This window comes from Streptopelia decaocto (assembly GCF_964273445.1).
Source record: "Streptopelia decaocto genome assembly, chromosome: 2".
In the NCBI taxonomy this organism is placed as follows: Eukaryota; Metazoa; Chordata; class Aves; order Columbiformes; family Columbidae; genus Streptopelia; species Streptopelia decaocto.
The window spans coordinates 112992244-113012396 of record NC_138655.1 but is presented as its reverse complement, the minus strand read 5'-3'; the positions used below and the strand labels follow the sequence as shown (position 1 = coordinate 113012396).

Genomic DNA, 20153 nt, shown 5'->3' with positions numbered 1-20153 from the left:
ACCCTCAAAATGCAGCAGGCTGCTGACCAAACTGATAGCATTAGCTGGCTGTCATTTGTGTTGATCGATGATTTATCGCTATCTTAACTTCAAAATAGATTTTGCAAGAGAGCGTTCCTGCATTATTCCCATCAGGAAGACAGTTTACTTGAATGAGGTTGCTTCAAGCTCTGACCTATATATCAGAAAAAGAAAGTGGTTTCAGCCTTATTGCAAGTGGTTTGAATTTTGTGCCAGAAACTTGGCATTATGTAACCAGGTTTCCGTTACCTCAAAGGAGAAAAAATGAACACAATGTAAAATATACTTATGATTTTCTGGGTTGTTAGTTTTGTGGGGGATCAGGAACATGCAGAAAGGTGTGATCAGCACCTGGCATTATGGAATTTGTGCGCACCACCACTCATATATTTAAGTGTGTCTGTGCACATTTGTTGATGTTTCTCACAGGTCCTTATGTCAGGCTCCAATATGCTCTAAACAGCTTATTTTAGATATTCCATAGAGGGAGCTTTTAATGTTTAATATCAAATTTAATATATTAGGCATTACATGTGATTTGCATTTAGAAAAGTCATACAACAGTATGCTGAAATCACAAGACAAGCATAATATAACAGTGGCCATATACAGCAGAATCACAACACAAATGTGATTCCTGTTACCAGTCCTGATCTGCTCCACCATTACCGGGAAGTAACATATGGGTCGATTCCAGCTCAAGGCAGTTGCTCACTGCAAGTTTCATTTTGTGGGTTGCTCAGTTGTTAACATTCTGTGCAGGCTGAACCACGTGTCCGCTTCCCCCTCGCTGGTCTGGCTGGCTCAGGAAGATGTGACACTCCAGTGTTTACCTCATGGACATGGTACTGCCATTAAAGATGGGCAGTACAAGGAAGAAGGTGCTTTCTGAAAGGGTGTGGGTTTTGTCCATAGCCTACTCTCCACAGACAGTGAGTGCTGTTAGGAACTTCTACTCTTTTCACATTTCAATTAAGCTCTGTCTCCTTTTATAATTAACCAAATTCTTTTTCTTCAGGGGAAGTTATATTCTCTTAGCATATTGCTTAATAATGAGAGTCAGACCATAAGTGGAGGTTTTATTTTAGGAACTTCAGTTGGGTTTAGACATAGCTAAAATGATTCTTTTCATTCTTTGATCAATAGAAGAAAAATAGACCATTTGCTGTCATGTTGGTATTCCTCCATCAAGATTCCAACTTAGTCCTCTAATAAGTAAAACAGAAGGTAGCATGAATGTTTTTTAGATAGGCACCAGTCTATAAAAATAGCTACTTGCTCAACACCTCTCAAAAACTTTATACAGGTCAGGCAGGTTAGCAAGCTGCAAAATGTTGCCATCTTCTGCAAAGTGTTTAGGAGGTAAAAGATGGGTCCTAAAAGCTTTGTAAAGTATATGTTCCACAGTCCATTTCCATGTTGTTGAACCAGAGTCAGAATCTTCATTCTGGAATACAGAAAAAGATAAAAGGACAAACAAACTGGAGTTCTCTTGTACTAGAGGGAAACACTCCTTAAGAAAACTTAGTAAGACTACAGCGATTGTCAAATTCCACTAGTATTAGAGAAGTTCATTATATACAGTCAGTTTTAAGCTCTGGAAAGTTACTTGCAGAATGGACTAGCTTAACTAAGTGATTAAACTGATACTTAAACAATCAGACTATATTTTAAATTTATATGCATCCTTATTCTTTAGAAATTTATCATAGCTCAAGAGGTTAAAAAAAATACATCCCAAACTCAGATGCCAAGGACCATTGAGATATTAAATACACTGCAATACTCAAGAGGTTCTCTTAATACTTATAATACTTATTATAAGTCATGGTCTTTCAGAATCTTGCCACACTGCTATTTGATTCAGTTCACTGAAAGTAGAGTTAGGATTAGAAGTCTATAGTTGAAGTTTCCTGTGTGGTGTTAGTTCTTTGTTCATGACTAGTTTCATATTCTTGTACCTGAGAGTCTGTTGGGTTGGCTTCATCTATTATATATTGCTTTCTAATAGAGTAGAACATAGCTAGTTCTTTACTTAGGCTTTCAAAACACTCCTTTTCTTCATCCCAGTTTACCTGTTACAAGAAAGAGAGGGTAGAATCTGGGTAGCAGTCAGAGACTTGATAGAAATTCTTAAAATGGAAAAGTAATAATGTCTTGGCCATTTTTGTGCTGGTAAGGTAAAGGCATAGAACAACAACAAAAGGGTAGAAATGCAAGCTTTCAAATAAAAAATATATTCTCATTTGAGCAGGAGTTAGGAATGCAGAGGCAAAGCACAACTTATCAGTAAACACAGCAAAAGTATCTGGAGCACGTTACAGTACTTTTAACCAACTCCAGCCCTTCCTTTGCAGCTTCTGATGAATTAATTTGATTCGCTTCATTCTTTCCTAAACAGAAAAAGTCATTTGTGAATGAATAAATTAAGAGAATATACCTCTGTGGCCAAGCGAAGGATAAACATAGGCAGTCCTTCCAGCGGTGGAACATAGTTGTCTATCAGAAGTGGTAACCCAGTAAGGTTTCCTTCCTGCAAGGCAATGCTGCTGCTTCAGTAAAAGAAAAAAAAAAGTTCTTTCTTGCAATAAATGCACCAAAACCATAACCTATTTATTTTCAGACTGATTCTTACCAATCTTAGTGAGCCTTAGGGATGTCTGAAGTTACAAGCTTTTAAAGCCTGATGCCAGGCAGACAGTTAGTGGTGGTGTTTAACTTCACAAGGCGTGGATTTGAGCCACTCAGCTCAGGGAAACCTGAATTCAGCTTCCCCCTCTACCTCTAGCCACTGACTACACAGATCCCACTTCCTAGGAGAACATGTTAATGAAGTGCCTTGGGTGATATGACCCTTGATGAAGCTGTTCAGTTCTGCATAGAATAACAGATTCATTAGGCCACACACAAAAAAGACACATTGAAACAACAGTGATGCTGTAGCCCTGCCTGGCTAGAGACCCAATTAAGCTGCACACCTTGTTGGATTAGAGATCTGCATTCTAGTTACAGGAGCAATGACTAAATTATTTTATTAAACTTATTTGTGTAGCCCACTTTTAAAAGCAGCATTAAGTGCTGAGCATTTTGAATGAAAGGGGCAAGCCACAGTAAGTACTGCAAGAAAACCACTGCAGTTATTTGTTAGTAGAATGTAACACCGTTCATTTACTGTTGAAGTAATAGCAGCAGTCACCTCATCGATTTCAAGAGAAAAATAATCTTTCAACATTTCACTCTTCTGTTTCAGAAACTCCACAATGTACTCAGCAAGCCCTTCTTTTGGGCCATCTTCTTCTGTCCAGCCACTTTCAGGATTCTCTAAAGCAAGCATGGAAAGCTGATATAAAGGAGCTGGCTCCTAAAAATGGAGAAGGGAAAACTGTTGTTAATGATCACCACACTGCTGGAAATCTATGGCTTCTTCTTTCACATATATAAACTAACTATAATACACTGTTTCTGGTCTGCAGAGCAAACAGTTCTGCTTACCATAAACAGTCTTAAGTAGTATGAATTTATTTCTCATATGATTCTGTGCTGTCCACAATCCTGCAAAGACGTGTGACATTTACAGGATAAGCACTAGCATTCAACAGCTTATTTCTTACAGACCGTCTGTTAAAATTCTTTGTCTCAATGTAATGAGCAGCAGCAAAACTTGATGAATATTTAGAAGTGACACTAATAAAAAGCAGGCAGGATGACAACTTACAGTAGCAGCTACAAAATTACTAACAGTTTTCTACATTCTGTTACTGTAAAAGAATCAAAACACCACTCTTCTAGTGGACGAAAAACACCCCGTAAGACTATACATTTTTCTGAAACAACAGGCTTACTATAAATAAATTTTAAAATATTTTTATCTAGAATATAATGTAAAATCATACTTACAGACAACCTTAAGACTCCAAAGTTTGCAAAGTCATAAATAAGTATCTGGTAAAAGAGTTCTTGGCTAAATTGAAATACAGAAATAGTTAAATTGACAGCATCACATTATCTCCAAGTTACCTTGATTGAGTGGAAAGTAAGGATCATCTTGCAAATATGGATACGTACATCTGATATTAACAAAAATCTTACTTTAACTAAACAATTTAAGATTTACACATGCTATCTAGATATTTAAAATTAAATCTGTTTCTTGCCTTCTGCCATCACCCACATTTTTGCAGAAATGTTACATACTCAGCATAGAGCTGCTGTCAGTTTATTCCCAGATACCTTGTACTTTAACCTCTTTACTCCTTTGCTGCACTGCAAGAAACGCACAGGATCTTGGAAACTGATAAGACATGTCAATCTTAAGTGTATTCTCTTATTTGTTACAAAATTTACACAGTTGGCCCAGTAAGAGAGCATGTGCAAAAATACAAACTTTGTGTTAGGATCATGTCCTACAGCTTCTCTTAAGGCAACTGGATGCAACGTTTTATGTAACTTTTCTAAAGCCTTTCCTTGCTCATTTTTGTACAGGGTGCTGTAGCCCAGTTGCTGTTGTGGACAATCATGATGCAAATAAAGTGTTTTTCCCCTTCTCCCAGTCTGTGAGCATGCAATACAGTAGCTGGCATTTTAATTACACCAATTCCCTGCAAGTTCTCCCAAGCACGCCAGACTTGTTTCCACTGTTCTGAACTGATTGCTTAATCTTTGGCCTCATGACTTTCCAGACAGGCAACAAGAAAATGATCTTGTTTTTCCTGTCATTTTCTGCCTTCTTCTAATTAGCTTGGTAATCAGTAGTTGTTTCCACTGCCAACAAGTCTAACAGCTTCTTTACCTGAGTTTTGTTGTATTGAGGAGATACAGTTTGGTCTGATATTGGGCCAGAGCCCACTGAGGACTGACGCAGCCAACAAAGGAATGATCATGTAGCATCTCCTGAAGATCTGAAATGATTGAGGGGGTGGGAAAGAAACAAAAGGGTATAATTTTACATTTGCAACCTGCCCTAATGTATTTAGTTGAGCAGTTTGTGTCTTTTTAGTGTTAAAGCCTCAGATTACTGTTCAATCACCTCTACCCCCCTGCTGCTTCTTGTAGGCACGTACTAGCAATTATCCACATTTTGAGATATTAATCATTTGTGTGCATACACATATACTCACATATATTAAAGCATAAGTGAGAATAGTTACATAACAGTTAAACTACAAATACAAATTTTTTAAAATTAACTGTTTGCCTTTAATAATCTTTCACAATTAGCTTGCAGCCACAGGAGATTAATAAGGGAACACAGACATCCTTCAAAGAAAACTGCAGCTGTAAAACAACTTCAAACAAAGTCTAATATTGTCAGACTACAATTCTGAAAGTATGATAGAACAGATCCACAATTTATTTTTTCCCCCAAAATAAGCACTGCAGTCACAGCACGTACAAAGCACCACGCTCACTACCCAAATTCCATTGTTACCTTTTTCCAAAGGAACACAATATTACAAGGAGAGCATTCCAAAGGTCTCTTGTACATATTTCTTACACATGTAAAGACAAGACACGTCCTCAAGCAGCTGCACAAGTTCTACCATGTATTTTGACACTTTTTTTTGACATTTTATGGCTCAGGGACAACTGTTGGATTTTGGTATTCAAACAGTAACAGTCAGATATGGAATTACCAACTCAGAATTACCATCCTAATTAAAAACATTTTTCTGGAGCACAAGTGAAGTGTAAGTGCAAGCTTTCTAAAGATCAAGAATTTATTTAAAAGTTATTTATTACAGATGTCTGTTAGTGCAGCCATTTTAGCTGTGGAGCTTCCCCAGTTCTTACTACCAGAAAAATGAAAATAAATTCAACAAAAAACCCAGAACACAAGATTCCCAACATTTAGACTGATTGGGTTATGTGACTCAGTATGACCCTGGTGGCAACTGAAGGAGCTAAGAGGGAAACAACTCTACGAAGAATTGCAAACCCTTTACCTTTTCCCAAAATAACTCTTACCAGAAAAGAGAATAATATTTCACCAATCATTTCATAGAAGCGGGACAGATACAAATGAAAATGAAAAGCAAAAGCCGTAAATAAAAACTATGATTATCAAGCCTGTCCCAGTCTACTTCACAATAATACAGCTAAGCAATTTTTTTTAATGACCATATTTTAGCTGCCACCTCTGTTTGAAAATGCCAAAATAACTTAGCTTTTCAAGATGTGATTTTTCAGTGTTATGATGCAAGTTAAGGTTTGCAAGCTATTTAGAATGCATAAAATTTTTATCAGCTAACAAGGTACACTAAAGTTTAAACAGTCCTGCAGTGTGGCTCAGTGAGGCAGCTCCCTGCTCAAAGATTGGCCCTTGACATTTAATGAGTGGTTTTGGTAAAAGCTGACTTAGCAGCTCAGTGAGCTGACTGGGCCACCTTTTAAATATCTTTTTCCTCAGCAGCTCAAACAAATCATGTTTAGTTGGTGGAATAACAATAATCTTGAGAAGCAAAAGCCTTGTTTACTTGCATGTGCCTGGTTACTAATTTCCTCCTGGAGAGTCAACACACTGGTCAAGTTGATAATTCTTCTTTTAGGGGTGCAGGCAGCTGTCATGTCCTTTCTTGTGTCATCTTCCTCCATTTCTACGTCCACATCTTTCCGTGGTCTCTTTCTGCAATACCGAAACACAATCAATGACGTTCAATTCTCCTGTCGCTTTGGCAAAACACACATACAACAGATGGGATGCTCAATTCACATGCTGTATGTTACTACACAAAATGCAAAAAAATTTCCCAAAGCTTCCCAGAAAGAAAGAAAGACTGTTTTCTTTTAGTTCTGGGGCGTAACTTGCTAGGAAAAGATAGTTCATAAGAGAATTTATGAGTGTCTAATACCAATCACATCAGACATCTGTTGTTTAAGCACCAGGATAATTGGGCTCTAAAGGACACATTAAAAAAAATGTTGATATTTCCAATTTTTTTTTTAATTATCATTTTTCTGTAATACTGATGGGGTATTAGGTTCCCTCAGAAGACTTTGGTTTCTTGTAACAGCTCCTGCAGGAGCTATAGAAAGATTACAGCGCTTTTATCTTTACTAGGGTAATGTCTGCAAAATTCAGTGATGTAGATTCTTTCTATCCCCTCTCAAAAGGACAGCCTCCAAATTTAACAGACCAGTATGATCTCCCTAAAGTTAATGTCATTATTTATACTGTTTCCTGCCTTCCAGCATGCATGGAAAACTCATTCCAGTTACAAAACTTATCACGAGTTATGTAGTTTACAGTTCACAGATGAAGTTAAATTTCTCATAAAAATGCTATGTAATGTTATTCCAGGAAAACTTCTTTTTTTATGAAAAAGCAAAAGAAGAGATCAGAAAAATCTTCAGTTTCAGGGCCATGAAATAAATGGGTAGCCTTGCATGGACAGATGAGACTTACCGAGGAGGCACTGTCTCGGGAGACAAGTGTCCACTCTCACTCAGCCCCCCAGGCACGACTGTGTCCTGAACATCAGCCACTTCAACTACATCACTGACATCTTCCATTTCAGCATCCTGTGGCCTGTCCACACCTTCCGGAGGTCGCGCGTTCACCTCTGTCGCCCCTTCAGTGGGGCCTGTACTTAGGGGGTTGTTCACTGGCTGAAGAAAAGCGTCTAATTTTTGCTCTCGGGAATCGGTGCGGACCATCTGATGCGCGTAAACTTTGTCGCTCGTTCCTTTGGTGACCGCAGAAGAGTTTGCTGCTGATTTTACAACCTCGCTGGAAGAACAGTCGGCCCCCGGAAGCAACGTCTTTGTTCAGATATGGGGAAGTAAAGAGAAAAGATTCAACAAGAACAAAAAAAAACCCACCACAAAGATCAGCTGCATTTCTCACAGCATCTTACTGCTTAGAAGTAAGTAACTGCCAAGCCCCACAAACACAGTGTCAGCTGCTTAAACAGGCTGCCAGTTTTGAACTCGCTATATATGTAGCACAGATGTTATCATCTTGGCAGGTAGGGAAATCATCAGCTAGCATGCCCTTGTCTCAGAGAAAATCTTTAACTTAAAAAAAAAAAGCACATGGAATTTTTTTATACAATTCTTACACTATGCTCTATATAAAGAGAGATTAGGAAATCTTTTTCCTGATTTTTTTGTTTTCATTTAGATCAAATCAAACATATTGTCAAATACACAGAACAATCAATTTCCTTGGTCACATTTCACATAAACAAAGGCAGAATAAAAAAAAATTTACCAGATGTGAAGGCTCATATACTTTGTCAAATAAAAGACCGAACAGATGCTTGACAAAAAGGTTCATAAAATACTTTTAAATCCAGCAAAACTTTAGGAAGTTCACTGCCACATTAACATTGGTATATTACGGCAATCTCTTCCCTGAAACAAAAGATCTCAAGCCACCAGTACAAGACTGATGACTATCCATCCCTGCATAAATTATACTACTGAACTGAGTAAACATATCCACAACAGTTAAAACAGTGCAGAGCTGTGGTCACTTGAAACGTGTATTCTCACCTGAGTGAAGTACATCCTTGAAGAATTAGAGCCCAGTAACTTGTTCTCTACATGTCGTTGCACATGCTCTAGAATACTGTCTTCATGAAGGAAATGGACCTCATGTTTTGTAGGGTGCACATTCACATCTACATTTTGGGGAGCTATTTCCAGGCTGGAAAACATTTTAGAAGAAGTTAACCTAAAATGTGCCGTGGATGGCAGAGAATGCACAAATTGGTTCAGTACTGGGGCAATTACTCCATGCAGAGAAGCCAAAATGGTCCTGAAACCTCCTAAAGTGACACCAAACAAATCTGACTGTAGTGTGTTAAAAAATAATTACTCTGAAGAACTCTTCCAAGCTCACCAAAATCTGCTTACAGAGGTAAGCTTAAACCAAACTCCCCATTGTACGACTACAAAACAGTTTTTAGAAATATCTTTTACTTGCAGTGTCTCATGAGTTAATGACTTCTGATGCCTTGTCATTATAATCCCAAGCAGGAATTCAATTAAATGCTACAATGCAAGAATTATATTGTTAGAAAGCACTGGATATCACCAGGTTTCATTGGTGAATAGCGAGATTCAACTGCTTAGCAATTACAAAGCCAGGTTTTCCTTTCTATGTCCTTTAAAATCTGGAGAACAGTTTCTGTTCAATTCCAGCTATTAGTTGACCCTAAAAAATTATTTATTTCTTGTAAGAAATATGCAATTCACTTTTTCCTGCATTAGGATACCAAAACCAGTAACTGTTAGAAATACAAATGTAAATCCTAGGAAGGTAAAACATTAATGAGTTTGGAATAAATGATCTGACTGGTCCTAAATGCTCTGCTGTACTCCTAGTGTAACACATTTTCCTAAGTGAAGAGCATCCATAATATGAAAGGACTTAAGCTGAAATTACAGACACTCGCTATTTCTGAAAATAAGCCCATCTTCTTAAGATTCCTTTAATTTGATTTAATTATCTCCTGTCTGGCAATTAGGTACCTCAGTGCAATGCTTAACACTACTATCAGGAACACAAATGCCCTTCTAAACTTACCCTAGCTATACCATATCCTACATGATAGTTTTAAAAGGCTACTTCTTCCCATTGCTTTACCTTAAGTATAGGAATGGATGCGTACTTTTTGGCAAATAAGCAGCATACACAGTTTCTATGGCCTTCCGCAAAGCGGCTGACTCAACCAATCGATCTGAAACAGAGAACAAAATCTTGTTTTCAAAGAGCCCCACTGAAATACACTGCACAGTGTCCAATCATTCCTTCAGAACAACTTCATCAAAGGGCAACTATTATAATAATTTTTCCCAAGACATATTTATTCTTCATATAAAACCAGGAAAAGGCAATATCTTCCTAGTGTGTTTTATATTTAGAAGTATTTATTTTCCCACAAATACTGAAACAACCAGACTACTTTTTCATTATTTCATACAGTCAAGGTTTGTTGCATCTTATGTCTGTGTTGCTACAGAATGGAGAGACCACAGAACACACTTATAACCTTGATACTCTGCAAGCTTAAGTTTCTTTAGGCCTAATCTTAGCTGCTTTCACTATTCAGAGTACAAAACCTGATGCACATTACAAATAGAAAAACACCTTAAGCTCTACAATTAACTGCAATACTTATTATTCAATGTTTTTAAGAACGCTCATGCATTTTATAGTTATTCAAAAAGTTTTGATCTTCTGATTATTATGTAAGCAACATATGACTGTACAACACACTGCTTATTTTTTTAAACTTACGGTTTATGAAGAGTAAAAATATACATTTCTTCACAGAGTAGTTTGCATTCGTGATGTAGCCTTTCATTTTAAAGGCCAGACTTGCATCTTCACAGCCCACTTCTATCAGTTCCCTATTTACAGAAACATATGCAAACTGAATTTTTCTGTTGATGCAAATTTCAAACAGTATCCACAAGTAGCAACTGTTCTATATTCTATTTATATCCCAGTTCATGAAAACATTAGAATTATCAGAGAGTTCAAACATTCATTGCTGAGTCACAAAAATGATTTAACCTGAACTGCCTTGTTTCTTCTTTCTAAGTAAATATAAAATAGTAACACACTATGATTGGAGTCTGTAAAACTATCCACAGTATCTTTTTAATACATTCACATATCACAGCATCCATAATATTATAACCATCTATTGATAATTCTAATATGCACTTCACTGTTTAAGCCATTGACAGTGATAGACAAGGACACCTCAAAGTTATCAGCAGCCAGGGAAAAACATTTATTTTCTTGAACTACTTTGTCCACTTTCACCAGGCTAATATTTGTAATTTTCATGATTCATTAGTCAAGGAAATCCACTTTGGTAGCAACACATTACGTCAGCTTCTAAAGTTAACATAGAAGAGGCTTATGGGCTACTTATTTCCAATTCAAGCCAAATATATACTAAATGCCATTTTTATTTGTGTTCATTTTTTAAGTTGAAATAACAAGCTAAATTAAACACCACTTTTCAAAACATCTGATCAAAACATTTAAGTTGAAGTGGACAATTTATTCAGAACTGTACAAAAGAAAAACTGTATCCAACAAATATTAGCAGTAGACAAAAAAATGCATAAAAAATAAATGCAAACAACACTGCAAACCTTATCAGCAAAGAGCCTCTCCAGTTTGCTGTGTTTCATAAAGGTGCTTCCTTGTATTAAAAGTTAAATTCCGTACATGTGAAGTGTGACTTTAGTAAGTGAATCAACATCTAAGTATTCATGGGACAAATCCATTCCAGAAGTCCATTTGATTAATTATTTACAGCTGAATGTCTTATAAAGAGAGAATTTTTCCTAAACTGGCAGATACATTTTTAAAAGATGATTGGTTTCATTTGTTTTCAACTTTTCTGCCTGGCTTACTCAGCCTCAGCTAATTAGCTTTTGTCAAAATATTAAACAATAAGATTTCAGAAAAACAAATCTGCGGAGACTTCAAAATTTATCCAATAGCAGACAGTGTAAGTAGTGGTCATATTTTCATCATCTAGGAACTTGTAGAGAACAAAAGTACAGCTTGCTCTTTTCAAATGAAAGTTACAAACAGGTGGTTCCCTTTCAGTGCATTAAAGCAACAGCTTTGCAACTTCCCTCTTCGATATACTAGAAAAAAAAGTGTCACACATTCTACAAGACAAGGTATGTGTAACTGCAATGTGAATGGAGGAATGTGAACTGTAACTGCAACACTCCCTGTTCTCTGTATTTTGCGTTGAAGGAAGCGGGGAAAGTTAGCACAGTCCACGCTCTTTAAAACAGAAAGAGATTTACTAGAAAACGTGATGTCAAAAGGAAAGTTAACATCAGCATACCTGCTAACAGCATTTCCAAAGATGGACCTGATGTTGTCCACTGTTGAGGCGTTTGACAACGTTCTAACATCTGACATGGTATCACCTTGCTAAAGAGAGCAGAAATGAGTATGATCAATTCACAGTTCTGGCTGAAGTTTTAAAAATACATTAAACTTAACAAATACATTTCTAACACAAAGGCATGAGACTTAACATCATTAAAATGTGCTGTAGTATTATTTACTTATTTGTGTTCAGAAAAACAAGAGATGGTAAATGGCACAAGATTAAAAGATTTGCTAGATCATATGAGACCCATTCAGCCAGTGACTCCATCTGTGAAAGTGAGGAACATAAACAGTTCGGTAAATAATTATCAAGAATGCCAAAGAATGAAGGTGCTCTATCCCATCCTCTTTCACACAGTTATTAACAACCAGACTCTAAAAAGCAGCTGAAACAAAATAACACATCGACCACACAGAAAACCCAAAACTCCAAACAAATATGTTTTTGTCTTGTTTACTTTTAACTAATGTGTTTTCTATCCAAATTGCATCAACATACCTGTCAACATTTCAGTACAAGAGAAGGTTCCGTACACTTTTCCCATTGCAAAAGATGCAGTGCAAATTTTCTGGCATTTTCATATATCCACATTATATATATGTGTGTGTATATATACATGCACAAATATATAGAGACACACAGTGAAGTTATGAAAACTTTATTTGCATACCTTTTTAACTGAAAAGCTGATGCCTGAGTTATGGATGGCATACCTAAAAAAATACATAACCGTAAGATTGCAGTATGTGAAAGAAAAGGTTACTTTCCCTGAATGCTGAAAAGCAGCTTGTAATAGGGACAAACAATTTCCTTTCCCGTTACACAGTAAGGTGATGTGAGACAAATTGAGCTTTTGTAGATTAAACAGCTATAGACATAAATGTTTTCTATTTATAAGTGACCTGCAACAATATGAAATTCAAGAATCAGCTTAGCTTATTTCTCAAAAAAAACCCTGATGAGCTTCTATACACCTGGTTAGTTGTTTCATTGTGCAGGTTTAACTTGAAGTACAGCAAAACCTCCTCAGTTTAACAGCATCAAGTTTCAACTACCCTGTCTCCCCGAAAATAAGACAGGGTCTTATATTAATTTTTGCTCCATAAGATGCTTACTTTTTTACATGTATAACTGCCTGTACACTATTTAAATTTAATTTATATATGAACTGTGACTAGGGCTTATTTTTGGAGTAGGGCTTTTATTTTGAGCATCCTCAAAAATGCTGAAAAATCATGCTACGGCTTATTTTTGGGGTAGGTCTTATTTTCAGGGAAATGGGTACTATAGAGAAGGATCTGAAAAATTGCTGTCTCAACCTTCAACTTCCCCTACCCAGATGGTTCTGCTGTCTGAGACCCCAGGGCCAAGTTCTAATACCCTACAGCTGCCTAACCCTGGCTCAAACTTCTAGGGAACTTGCTAAGTTGTGAGAAAGACCAGACAGTAGAACCTTGTAAGATGAGAAACATAAAAATGCAGTCTGCCTGGCCAGTAACCACTCCGAAGTAGCTTATTCAGGGAGCAGACTAACGCTTCACATACAGTCTTGCTGCTCTCTGCTGGCTTTTGTGTTTACTGAAAGCATAAAGCAGCTATTTTGGTTAAATTATGTAGATCCTGCTTGCAAAGCCTCCACACGTGGCGAAAGATCTAACAAAGGGACCCAGGAAGGGAACTGGTAACTGAAGTGATACTAGTTTTGTTTTTCAGGACGTGAAACTGCCATTCAGCTTTTTCATATTCAGCCAAATCTCAATACCCTTGCACAGTTTTGACTTGGATTCTATTCAGTCCAAGTTCATTGAGTGTTGACTCAGTCAGGTCTATCACCATTTGTTTGCTGGAATCCAGTCACAGACTGAATACAGTGTTTCTCCACTGGATTTTCTGTATCTAACTGGACTGTTATATTACACCATATACTAACAAACAGTTAAAAAACCCTCAAAAACAACCAAAAAAATGACAACGCACACACATATATGCCAGTCGGTCTAAAAAATCCAAATACTCTCAATGGCAGCAAAAAAAAAACAAAAAAAACAAATGGAGCCTCCTACTTCGGTTTACCTGCTAACAACTTCTACTATTTTTGCATACTCTTCATTTGGATTTTTTAAAGCTTTCCTCCTTGTATTTACATTGTAAAAAAGATCTTCAACCTAGAGAGAAAAAGATCACAATTAAAAGTCATTAAAAAAAAAAAATCTTCTCTCACTATATAATCCATCTAAATCCATCCTCTTCATAGATAATACAAGATTTTCTGAAAACATTTTAGTTTAGGAAGAATCAACATTCGATTTATTCCTTACCTGTTTAGCTTCACCTAACAAAATGCAACTCCAAAGAAATGTACGTTTTCAAACATTTTGGTACATCAGATTTTCACCAATAACCATAACCTACAACTCACTTTTCAGTGAAAGTTATATGCTTTCCATTGCAGATGACAATGGATTCGCTGATTACACTGTGTTTCGATGAAATGCAAATAAATATTAAAACAGTTGCTTCAGTCAGGGCCATTAATGTCATTAAACCAGCAGCTTAAATTGTTCATTTTCACTATTTATTTAAACAATATGCGAATTATTTTTTTCTGCTATAGTAAGAAAGGCAGAAATTTAAAGTCCAGCTTCTTTTCGAAGATACATTATCCTAAATATTGACACGTGAAGCTTTCTGGGTGTATACTCCTGCTGCAAGACAAACACACAGCTGCAGACTTTCAGGCCAAGCTTCCCCTTTCACCCTACACTGTGCAATTCGCACACTCCTTCCCATTCTGTGCTATTTGTCACAATCCAAATTCCAGCCCACGTTCAAATCTTGGTATATGAAATATATGACTGAAAGACAGCAGGCCTGCAGTCTATGCCAGCACTCATTGTCCCACTCTGGCTTGTAAACATAAACCACCCTACTACTATTCTGAGCTTCTTGCAGCCCTAAATGTCCATTTAGGCCTTCAGCAGTCCAGAAGGGTTATGAAATATTTCTGCTAGTGTATGACTATGCTATCCTCAGAAGAGAAAAAGAGGATCTTCTAATATTTACCTGTCTTTAGGGAAAAAGACATAGCAAAAAAACCAAACAAAACAACATAATTTTGATAACATTCTACAAGGTGATACTGTCATGCACCTTACAATGTAACACGTGCCAATAAGTGGTGCAAGCTAACAACCAGGGAGCAGAAGAGGGGCAAGAGAGAACACGCACAAAAACCTACTGTGATCTGAGTTCCTTGGTTTCCAGCACAGGGTTTTGGAGGGCCTTTAATTTTTCCATCACTGTATACAGCTCTAAGCAGAAAACAATAAGTTGTAAGACATCTGGATTGGGGAGTTGGGGACAGAGGGCAACAGCCAAAGGGAGAAAACAAAAGAAACCCCATCATCATCACTCTCCACTCGGCAAAGAACTTGGGATACAGACAATTGGCTGCAACTCCCTCCTTTCTGCTAGAGGAAATCTGTCTTCACTGACTGCAGAACCAGTGGGAGAGTGGGAATAACAGCAGAAAAAATGTGGCAGAAAACGGGACGTGTTTTGAAATTCCATTACCAAGACTTTTCTAGTAAAGGTAGAATTACTGTATGCTATCTTTCTTTAAGAACTAGACCTGGACTAGCAATAATTCTTCCACTAGACTTAACACTTCAGTTATACTAATAAGAAATTATTGAATTTATATAGATACATTTCCTTTTCACTTGTACCAGCATTTTTAGCAGAAAAGATTTCTGCCCCACATAGGTCTTTCAGCAAGTTATACAGATGCATAATTTCACAGGCCATACTTTTTTGCCCTCTCACATGTCCTACATACTTAATGCAACAAAGACCATAGCTACACAATCTTTTGAAAAAAAACAAGATGAAAAGCTCATTTTTTTTCTTATTTTTCTTAAAAGTAATTGAGAAGTTAATGGATAGGTTTGCTTATATTTAGAGTAAGTTTGCAGAAGAATATTCAAAACCTTTTCTGAATAGGATTAGGCACCACACAAAACCAAACAAAGCTGTAGGTTCCTGTGTTCAAAAACTTATGAAATTTGCAAGACGTGCTGGCTGTGTATATACATAATTTTATCCTGAAATGGAGGGGAAAAAAAAAAAAAAAAAAAGAGGCAAAAGCTTACCCTACATTGGTTGCTGAAGTAGCCCCATATACACACACTCTTCTAAAATATATTGTTTAGCTAAAGCTTACCTTTAAAGCCTGGAATAAAAAAAAATCACTCAAACTATGTTCCCTCAAATTCTGGGTCTTTTTTGTAGCTACCTAGAAACATATAATTCCTTACACCACCCTCCTTCTTAATAAAAGTACTGAAAAGATAATTAAATGCATCTATTCATTATCACATGTGGCAGAAGTCACTTGGAAAACAGGTAGCATACCTGTATGCACATTTTGCATCAGCTGTTTTAGTTGTGACAGTAACATGGGCAACATGACTGATGCTGGCCAATGCCTAGAGAAAGAGAGAGATCTGTGTAAACTTTGCTCTGGAGACCATTGAAGAGTGTCCACACTTTAAACAGCATCACTAAATTTTGATACACCACTTGCAAGTTAATTAATAAAAACCCTTACAAGAAAATTGCAGGCCAGGAAATCTTTAACGTATTTTAGTACCTATAACACTGACTTTTAGCCAGGACCTTCTTTTGGCTTTTCTAACAGTTCATCATCTCTGACAATGCAAGCCACTAACCATGTAACATAAGAAATCTGCAAAGTTATTAGTTGTGCCCTTTTCTTTCTTCCATGTTAAGAAATACAGCTGGAAGGTTTTAACCATTACTTTCTCATCCCTGCTCAAGTTCTTCTCCTGACTGTAGGCAGTATCACGAAGTTAGGTTACAATGGTTTTCCCAGAAAACTCTATGGACGTGTCTACACAGCCTGTTGAAAACAGCGTCAGGACCAGACTCTGCTGGCTGTGGAGCTATTACACTGAAAGTGTGTGAAGAGGGGACCCAGTTAGCCCACTCTCTGGCACAGGCGAGGATCTATATATCTGAGCACAGGCAACATACTTAAATATCTTGTTGTCCATCTGGAAGGGAAAGCAGAACTCATCCTGGACTGTTCTTTCAGACAAGTTTAGATATAACCTATGACAGTCTGGAGAACTGGTATATCTGTGGGGTCAGAGATACTAGATTTGACTAATAGCAAAAGCAAAAAGGAGGACAAATGCGCATTTCAAACACTTAATTTTGAGTATGGTATTCAGACAAATATCTGTCATCAAAGATCCACCTTCCACTCAAATCTTTCATTGTCTTTACCTGTAGGTTCCTGAAGCAACATTTGAGAAGACAGGCCTTGTCTTACTTTAAAAAAAATAAATATATAGAATCATAGAATCGTTTCAGCTGGAAGAGACCCTCAGGATCATCAAGTCCAACCATAACCTAAATCTAACACTAAACCATGTCCCTAAGAACCTCATCTTAACGCCTTTTAAACACCTCCAGGGATGGTGACTCCACCACTTCCCTGGGCAGCCTGTTCCAATGCTTCACAACCACTTCTGTGAAGAATTTTTTCCTAATATCCAATCTAAACCTCCCCTGGCAAACTTGAGGCCATTTCCTCTTGTCCTACTACTTGCTACCTGGGAGAAGAGACCAACCTCCTTTCAGGTAATTGTAGACAGCAATAAGGTCTCAGTCTCCTTTTCTCCAGGCTACACAGCCCCAGTTCCCAAAAACAATATATAGGTCTTCCTAGGCATTCATCTGATCTTGAAAGATATAGAAATGTATTTTGAACTACAGTCACCCAGCTGACTCTCTCAGAAAACAGAACCTTCTGTAAAGAGTATTGGGAAAGGGATAGTATGTAAACCCCACTACAACAGGGTAACAAACAATGGACACTTTCAAAACCTCACTGAAGAGCTTACCTCACCCCTAAAACCGTATGTGGAAATGCTAGCTAAGTCTTCAAATTTTTGCAGTTTGCTCGTAGTAAATCTCTCACATACAATGTCCAGATCTTCTTTCTATGTGAAAGGGACAGGTAACAGTCACTTTTCACAGAAACATTTATAAGGCAAAATAATTTTTTAAAAGTAGCATTAAACATCAGCATAGAGCTGTCGACTGTACTCACTCTGATACCACAGCCATTATCTTGGACTTGGATGAACTTCAGACCCCCTTCTTTAACTACTACCTGGATACTTGTAGATTTTGCATCCAAACTGCAAAAACAAAGAAAACTTTCAAGAGAACAGCAATTCTAGAGAATAACAGACTATATGACTTTGATTTTTCTCACACAAGTGATAATTTGTTTCTATTCCAATTGTCACTCATATTGGAATTCATTCTGTTTCAAACAAATGTCTACTGTCTCCTCACTTTTTCTTGTAACCACAGTGATATATTATTCTAAATCACCATCCGCAACAATTATGAAGAACTTTAATAAACTTAAAAACTAAGAGGGTGCCTAGCCCAACAAAGAGACTGTCTCCTCATTACCAAAACCTGTTACAAATTCTGCTGCTTGCTTTCACATGGCTGATACAGCTCACAACACTTACTAGTGAAAACACAGACATTTTAATCCCAGATTTATCTTCAAAACAAATAACTGAATTGTTGACACTGAAAGCAAAAGATTAATAAGTTTCTCAAACGACAACAAAAACCAAACACAGATTTAGACATGATTTTTGAACAGAGTACGACATAGAATCATAGAGTAGTTTAGGTTGGAAGGGACTTTCAAAGGCCATCTAGTCCAACCCCCTTGCAATGAGAAAGGACATCTTCAACTAGATCAGGTTGCTCAGAGCCCCGTCCAGCCTGGCCTTGGATGTCTCCAGGGATGGGGCATCTACAACTCTCTGGGCAACCTGTGCCAGTGTTTCACTGCCCCCGGTGTAAAAGACATCTTCCTCATGTCCAGCCTGAATCTCCCCTCCTTTAGGTTAAAACCATTACCCCTTGTCCTGTTGCAACAGGCCCTGCTAAAAAGTCTGTCACCATCTTTCTTATAGGCCCCTTTTAAGTACAGAAAGGCCGCGATAAGGTCTCCCCAGAGCCTTCTCTTCTGCAGGCTGCGCTCTCCCTAGCGCAGGCCCCACACACACGGTGACCGTCCCTCGTTAGCGGCACCACCGCCTCACCACACGCCGGCTCCGCGAAGCGGCGGCAGCAGCCGCAGGGCGCCCAAGGCCTCCAGGCCCTCCCGCTGGCCGGGGACAGGACCGCGCTGCTCCGGAGCGGCGGCGCCCCTGTCCTGAGCAAGGCCGGGCTGCGGCCCAGCGCCCGCCGCAGCCGCCTCTCCCCCTCCCTGCCGGGGCAGAACCCTCGTTACCAGTTTTCGATCATCTCCTTGATGGCGTTCGCCGGCCTCTGGATGACCTCGCCGGCCGCGATGCGGTTCACCACCGTTTCATCCAGCCGCCGGATCACGCCGGCCATCGGTGCCGTGACAGGAGCCGGGCGGGAAGGGCGAGGGAAGCCAAGGGCGCCCGAGGCGGGGAGAGCGGCTGCTCGGGCAGCCCCAGCGAACGGGGCTCTGAGGGGAGAGGAGCGGCGCTGGGGCTGCTGCTCGGCGGCGGGGGGGAAGCCCAGGGGGATTACTTAGGGTGCCGCTGTGGGCCAGCGGAGACCGCACGGCGGCTACGGGGAGGGGGCAATGCGGGTGAGGGCAGCGAGGAACCGGGGCCGGCGGGAACAGCGCGGAGAGCGGGACCGGGTCGGGGGGTAAGAAAAGGCCGCGCGAAGCCGCTCCGGCGGCTCGCGCCAAACCACCTCCCACAGCCTCCTGCCCCCTCGAGCGGGCGGCTCTCCGATTGGGCGACTCAAGTGTCCATCACACCACCGCTGTCCTTTCCGCGGTAAAAATAAACACACGGAGTGGGCAGTGGGGAGCAGCGCGCCGCCTGGCGGCAGGAGGTTGCGCTGCGCGCGGGGTTGCTGCGCGCGTGACGCCATGCGTCCCGGATATAGGCATGGCACGACCTCGTGGCAATACGTCATGGCACCATGTCATGGCACTACGTCATGGCGGCGTGCCTTGGAGAGGGGCGGCTGTGACCGCAGCGTTTGTGCCATGCGCTGATGTGCCCGCAGCCTGCATGTCTCTCCATGCCTGTGGCCACGGGAGGTGCAGTGACGCGTGTCAGTCACTGCAGTGAGCGCTGTGGCGCATGTTCGTGGTGGCAGTGCTGGCTGTGCTGTGTGTTCACAACAGCAGTACCTACTGCACTG

The 20153-nt window shown here is 39.2% G+C and overlaps 1 protein-coding gene across 2 annotated transcripts; it reads right to left on the bottom strand.

Annotated features, from left to right (window-relative positions):
- Positions 1 to 518: 518 nt before the first annotated feature.
- On the bottom strand, positions 519 to 19693 carry MLH1 (mutL homolog 1). Of its 2 annotated transcripts, none has more exons than XM_082046211.1 (19): positions 19255 to 19693; positions 18040 to 18130; positions 17831 to 17929; positions 16314 to 16387; positions 15139 to 15211; positions 13974 to 14065; positions 12571 to 12613; positions 11850 to 11938; positions 10265 to 10377; positions 9611 to 9704; positions 8515 to 8668; positions 7424 to 7779; positions 6495 to 6643; positions 4811 to 4919; positions 3919 to 3982; positions 3218 to 3382; positions 2462 to 2554; positions 1983 to 2096; positions 519 to 1468 (listed from the first exon to the last, which is right to left on the bottom strand). In XM_082046211.1, exons 1-19 carry the CDS (start codon positions 19359 to 19361, stop codon positions 1301 to 1303), a joined length of 2247 nt encoding a protein of 748 aa, XP_081902337.1. In that variant the 5' UTR covers positions 19362 to 19693; the 3' UTR covers positions 519 to 1300. The 2 variants fall into 2 exon arrangements, 1 of the variants encoding a protein (XP_081902337.1); XR_014183402.1 differs by having other exon boundaries at positions 1331 to 1468; positions 2462 to 2573.
- Between the last annotated feature and the right edge of the window lie 460 nt (positions 19694 to 20153).